Source organism: Crocuta crocuta, unplaced genomic scaffold (assembly GCF_008692635.1).
Source record: "Crocuta crocuta isolate KB4526 unplaced genomic scaffold, BGI_CrCroc_1.0 scaffold130, whole genome shotgun sequence".
Classification (NCBI taxonomy): domain Eukaryota; kingdom Metazoa; phylum Chordata; class Mammalia; order Carnivora; family Hyaenidae; genus Crocuta; species Crocuta crocuta.
This window is the reverse complement of record NW_027527920.1, coordinates 536510-543049: the sequence shown is the minus strand read 5'-3', so window position 1 is coordinate 543049 and position 6540 is coordinate 536510. Positions and strand designations below refer to the sequence as shown.

Here is a 6540-nt window from a genome sequence, read left to right as displayed (position 1 = left end):
TTCACTCTCCATTTTAAATTAGCAACTTGGCCATCTCTGATTAGAATGGAGAGATGGGAGGGGATCCCCACCCGGCATGAGGGCAGCCTTGGCTCTGGCTTGGCTGCAGCCCAATCTCAGTCTCCAAGACTGTGGGAGGGTGGGGACTCACCCTCAGAGGAGGGGCTCCCCATGGTCTGGTAAAGAATGCCCTGGGGAGGAGGCATCACCAGCCATTTGCATGAGCCCTGGGACCTTGGCCCCCTCAAGTGTTTGTAGCTGGGTGGGAGCTGCTCACTGCTCCCTGGGTAGGAGCAGGTATTGGCAGGAAGCCAGCCTCAGCACGGACTCTTTGGCATAATGTCCAGTATAACCTTGAACTGGAGGCTGGCAAGGGTTTTCCCCTGTTTTGAAGTCGTCAATTGCCTCCACTCCAGCCTCAGAATTGGAAACTGAGGTGATGGGCAGATGAGAGCATCAGGGCTAATTAGGTTGGGAATTTTGAGGCTCCTTTCCAGGCCTCAGATTCTGTGATGTTCTAAGAGTGAGCTCTTGGGACACAGGACCTATGGTGGATATACCTTTACCAGGGCATTCTTTACCAGACCATGGGGAGCCCCTCCTCTGAGGGTGAGTCCCCACCCTCCCACAGTCTTGGAGACTGAGATTGGGCTGCAGCCAAGCCAGAGCCAAGGCTGCCCTCATGCCGGGTGGGGATCCCCTCCCATCTCTCCATTCTAATCAGAGATGGCCAAGTTGCTAATTTAAAATGGAGAGTGAAAAAAAAAATAAAATAAAAATGGAGAGGGGCTCTTGGGTGGCTCAGTTTGTCTTTCTAGTGTCTAGCTAGGAGCCAAGCACCAAACATGGGGAATGTTTATTGACTGAGTGGATGAATGAGTGAAAGGCTCCATCTTGATGCTCAACCAGTCTCCTCCTTCCCCAGTAGTTGTTACAGATGGCATTATCCCCAACAGCCACAGAGCTTCTCCTGGCCTCTGTTGTCTTCTGTCTGGTGTTCTGGGTGGTCAGGGCTCGGCAGCCTCAGGTTCCCGAAGGCCTGAAGAGTCCACCGGGGCCCTGGGGCTGGCCTCTGCTCGGGCACGTACTGACCTTGGGGAAGAGCCCCCATCTGCCACTGGCAAGGCTGAGCCAGCATTATGGGGACGTGCTGCAAATCCGCATTGGCTCCACACCTGTGCTGGTGCTCAGCAGCCTGGACACCATCTGGCAGGCCCTGGTGCAGCAGGGCGATGACTTCAATGGCCGGCCTGATCTCTACAGCTTCACTGTAATCACTGATGGCCAAAGCTTGACCTTCAGCCCAGACTCTGGACCCATGTGGGCTGCCCGCAGGCGTCTGGCCCAGAGCGTCCTCAACACCTCCTTGACTGCCTCAGACCCGGCTTCCTCGTCCTCCTGCTACCTGGAAGAGCATGTGAGCAAGGAGGCCGAGGTCCTCATCAACAGGTTTCAGAAGCAGATGGCAGAGGTTGGGAGCTTTGACCCCTATACCCAAGTAGTGCTGTCAGTGGTCAATGTCATTGGCACCATGTGCTTTGGGCAGCGCTTCCCTAAGGAGAGTGAGGAGATGTCCACCATCCTGAGGAGCACCAATGAATTTGTGGAGAATGTGATCTCTGCCAACCCTGTGGACTTCTTCCCCATCCTTCGATACTTCCCCACCCCTGCCCTGCAGAAACCAAGGCCTTCAACCAGAAGCTGGTACGGTTCCTGCAGAACATTGTCCAGGAGCACTACCAGGACTTTGACAAGGTGAGCCCAGGGTGCTGGTGAGGCTGCAGGAGGCACCCTGCAGGGCCTGTGTGCGGTCCCTCTCACCCAGCTTCAAGGCACACACACAGCTGACATGCTGCTGTCAAGGCGTAGGAAAGCTCTGGAACACCCTGGACTGGCTGTGTGACCTGGCAACAATCCCTCTTCCTCTCTGGCCTCAGTTTCCTCATCCCTACAGCCTCCCTCTCAGGGTTGCTCAAAGCCCTAGAGATATTTGGCTGTGAAGGGGGCCCTGGCAGAGTCCTGCAATGTGGGGGGGCTGTTATCATAAGGCTTTTGTTCTGCGGGAACCTGAACGCTGACGGAGGCTAATCCCCAGCTCAGGTAGCACTTTGCTTCCTAGTCCTCACCCCAGCCTCCTCCTCTGAAACTGGACCCCTGGGGTTATTGGGATGAAGGGTCCCCAGGGCTGCCACCAGCTCCTGCTATATAAGCCCAACTTACTGCCTACAGGCCAGGGGGAGGCACCCTGTGGCATGGGGTAAGGTCCAATGGTTGGCCCTGGAAGTACAGGCTTGTCCCTAAGATTTTGTCCTTACAGAACAACATCCAGGACATCATGGGCGCCCTGTTGAAGCACCGTAAGAAGGGCTCCAGAGCTAATGGTGGCCACATCCCTTGTGAGAAGATTGTCAACCTTATCAGCGACATTTTTGGGCCTGGCAGGAATCAGACCTTTGCTCCTCCATCCATTAGTGCCTGCTGTTCACCCACAGACTTGCTCAGCCCCTGAGTACATCAGAAAATTTGCCAACCACATACCAGATGGTGCAGGACACACAGACACCTGGCCCATGTTCAGGGTCAGAGTCCAGGCCAGCCAACAATGCTCAGTGGAAATTCAATCAAGCCCCTCTCTGCCTCTGGGCCTCAATTTCCCCACATGAACAATTAAGGGTTCTCTAGCCTGTAAGTCTGAGTCCCTGTAATTCCAGAAACTAATGATAAAACCAGTGACCAAATATCCGTTGAGGAGATCTGGCTCTGCCCCCAGAAAACTCATGGGAGGGGGTGGAGCAGGCAGGGGGGAAGGAGGCAGAGAAAGCAATGCGTGGTACATACATGCAGGGTGCTTAGGGACAGCTGGTTTCTTGTTCTTGTCCTCCTTCCTTCCTACCTTGCACCGTGCTGCCCAGGATTTGACACTGTCACAACAGCCATCTCCTGGAGCTTTGTGCACCTTGTGAAAAGTCCTGAGAAACAGAGAAAGATCCAGGAGGAGCTGGGTATGTGGCAGAGATGCATTGGCTGAGAAAAGCCTTGGGATCCTCAGGTCATTTGTTCAATCTACATATGGCTGTTATGTGCCTAATAGGGGACATAATGGGGGATGTAATAGGAGACGTAGATGCCCTGGAGCAGTCAGGGAAGCCCTAAACCCTGTTTGGTCTTCTGTGTTCTACAGACACAGTGATTGGCAGGGCATGGCAGCCCTGGCTCTGACAGATTCCAGCTGCCTTACCTGGAGGCCTTAATCTTGGAGACCTTCCGACACTCCTCATTCATCCCCCTCACTCTCCCCTATAGGTAAGTTCTCCTTATGCTGCCCTGCCACCTTTGAAGTCCTCACCATGTCTCTTCTTCCCATCTTCTCAGCCCTGGCCTTGGCTCACATCTCGGCATCTCATTCTGGCCGTGTCCCCAAGTTCCTCACAGACCCTCAGCCTCTAGTCTGTTCCCAACCAGTCCAAGCATGATCAAACTACCCCACTTTCAGGATAAAGTCACACTCCTGATCTCAGCTCTCCTTCACCTCTGCTCACATTCCCTCCCTGCAAGTACTCTCAGCCCAGCCAGGCCGGCCTCACTGCAGCTCACCAGCATGCTGCAGCCAACCTCCAATTCTGCTTCTGCTGGACCTTCTCCCTGGAATGCCATCTATCCTCTTCTCTGGCTACCAGAATCCTGTGCTTGCCCCAGGTCAATCCTGACACAAACTTCCCTTCACCTAGCAGGCTTTCTTGACTCAAATGGCTGGCACAGATTCATTCTCTGATATCTTGTAGGACTTTCGGCCATTTGTCTTTAATTACGTCCTAGGATTTTAACAATGTCAAAAGAGTTAGTGAACACTTACTTCCATCCATCTATTGGTCTAATCATTCCTGGAACAAGAGGTCTGACTCCTCAGCCAAGCTGGGAACTCCCCAGGGCTGGCCCAGACAGCCTTCTTCTTGGCGCCAGAGGATGGCCAAATGCACAGCCAGACACACAAAAAAGTTCAGTAAACACTTGCTTTGCTGAAGGTGAAAAACAGGAGCTGAGGAAGGGGAAGGATAATTTCACCACTCTTTTTTTTTTTTTTAATAGTTTATTTACTTTTGAGACAGAAGGAGACAGCATGAGTGGGGGAAGGCAGAGAGAGGGAGACACAGACTCCAAAACAGGCTCCAGGCTCTGAGCTGCCAGCACAGAACCCGATGCGGGGCTCGAACCCACAAACCACGAGATCATGACCTGAGCCAAAGTTGAACACTTAACTGACTGAGCCACCCAGGCGCCCCTAATTTCACCACTCTTGGCATTGCCTCCCAGTGTGGGGTATGGAGACTGTGGTGAGCAAGCTATTGGGCTGGAGTGGAAGTAGGAGAGAATACCTCCCAGAGACATGCCCCAGTTTTCCTTCCCTGAGCCTGACAGCCCCCTCTTCCTTCCTCAGCACAACGAGGGACACGACATTGAATGGCTTCTACATCCCCAAGAAACACTTGTCCTCATAAACCAGTGGAGGTCAATCATGACCAGTGAGTATACATCCTCCACTAAAAACTATGTGAGACTCAGCAGTCAGGAAGGCTGTCTGTCCCCCTGGGAACTGGGTATATGATAGAAGGATGGGGCCTCGATTGCTATATATAGTCTGTTCTAAGTAACAGACTTTGGGTCCATGTTTCTCAAACTGTAGTGCACATAGGAAAATGATCAGCAGGTTGGTTAGATTAGGGTGCCTCATCCCCCAAGATTCCACTTTGGTAGGTAAAATGGAGTACCTCAGGTGACTCTGATGGCAATGGCCTGGTGACCTCTCTTTAGAAAATCCCCCTCTAGCCTGTAGGTGGGGGGGGGCATATAATTTACCACTTAAACTGGGGTGCTCCTGAGTGTGAAAAGGAATACTGCCAACAATTACTCCAAAACAATAAGCATAAACCAGGATGTACTGTTGACTCCCCTGTATACTGAGTAGGATGGAAATAATGTTTTCCTCCTTTTAATTTCTTTTAGTTGAAGCATTATTTCTTTAAAATAACAAATTAATATTTAAAAGCCCCATTTGTAAGGTCGATCATCTTAGAGAGAGATTTGTAAAAGAAATAAGCAGCAAAGTACAGTTTGGCTGCTCTCTCGACTCTCTTTTCATCACTCTCCATCTATTCTAACACTTGTACCATCAACAGAAGTCTCCGCCAGGTCTTTCCTCCCAGGGTCTCCCCCACCCAGAAATCCCATCTCCTCTGTTCCTCTTGCAGGAAGGTGTGGGGGGATCCATCTGAGTTCCAGCCAGAGCGATTCCTCACTGCTGATGGTACTGCCATCAACAAGACCTTAAGTGAGAAGGTGATGGTCTTTGGCCTGGGCAAGCACCGGTGTACAAGGGAGGTCCTGGCCAAGTGGGAGATCTTCCTCTTCCTAGCCATCTTGCTGCAGCAGCTGGAGTTCAGCGTGCCAGCGGGTGTGAAAGTAGATCTAACTCTCATCTGTGGGCTGACCATGAAGCACCCCCACTGTGAGCATGTTCAGGCACGGCCACGCTTCTCCATGAAGTGAAGACACCAGCATGCCAAGGCAGAGGGAGGGGTGAGGATCGCCCATGACTCCACAACCCTTGTTTGTTCCCCTCTTTCTTAAATGAAAGCTTTGTTGAGCTATAATATACATACCATACAATTCACTTTCTTAGACAATCCAATGGCTTTTAGCATATTCACAGATCTTGTGGGGTTCCTGGATCCAGTTTCAACATAGGGGGGTATCCCCACACACACAACACCAAGCAATTCTTGGACACCAAAAGGATGTCCAAGAATTCAACTCAATTCTGACACTGTCTACCCACAGATAGCATTATACTTCACAGGTTAAGGGCTCAATCCTACAGGACTACACCCCACCAACCTGACTTCAGTTGCTAGTCAGAAGCCCCAGGCTGCTACCTGTGCTTCTGACCAACCAGCTTCAGACTGGAAGTTCCAATGACCTCCTCCTCCTTAGGTTCTTTAACTTGCTGGAGTGACCCACAGAACTCAGGGAGACACTTACCTATGTTTATCAATTTATTAAAAGATATGATGAAAGATAGGAATCAGCAGCCAGACAAAGAGATACACAGAGCGAAGTCTGGGGAAGGGGTATGGAACTTCCATGCCCTCTCCAAGCACACCATTCTCCCCAATCTCTGAGTGTTCACCAACCTGGAAGCTCTTGATCCCAGTCCTTTTGGGATTTTTATGGAGGTTTCATTGTATACTCAGGACTGACGAAGTCATTGACCACTGTCTAATTGAACCACCAGCCGCTTTCCCCTCCCCAGAGGTCAGGGAGTGAGACTGATCCAACACTCTAGTCATATGGTTGGACCTCCTGGCAACCAGCTCCAAAAGTTGCCTTCATTAATACAACAAAAGACAAGGCACCTGGGTAGCTCAGTCAGCTCAGCATCTGACTCTTGACTTCGACTAAGGTCATGATCCCAGGGTTAAGCCCACACTGAGCATGGAGCCTGCTTAAGGTTCTCTCTTTCTCTCATTCTGTCCCTCTCCCCCA

At 51.4% G+C, this 6540-nt stretch overlaps 1 protein-coding gene across 1 annotated transcript; it reads left to right on the top strand.

The window, feature by feature from the left end:
• Positions 1–928: 928 nt before the first annotated feature.
• Positions 929–5650, top strand: CYP1A2 (cytochrome P450 family 1 subfamily A member 2). Its single transcript, XM_077745725.1, is given in 10 exon segments — positions 929–1679; positions 1682–1755; positions 2318–2438; positions 2913–3002; positions 3182–3212; positions 3214–3303; positions 4436–4479; positions 4482–4502; positions 4505–4520; positions 5247–5650. Coding segments are annotated over 10 exon segments (1527 nt in total). The 5' UTR covers positions 929–937; the 3' UTR covers positions 5545–5650.
• Positions 5651–6540: the final 890 nt, after the last annotated feature.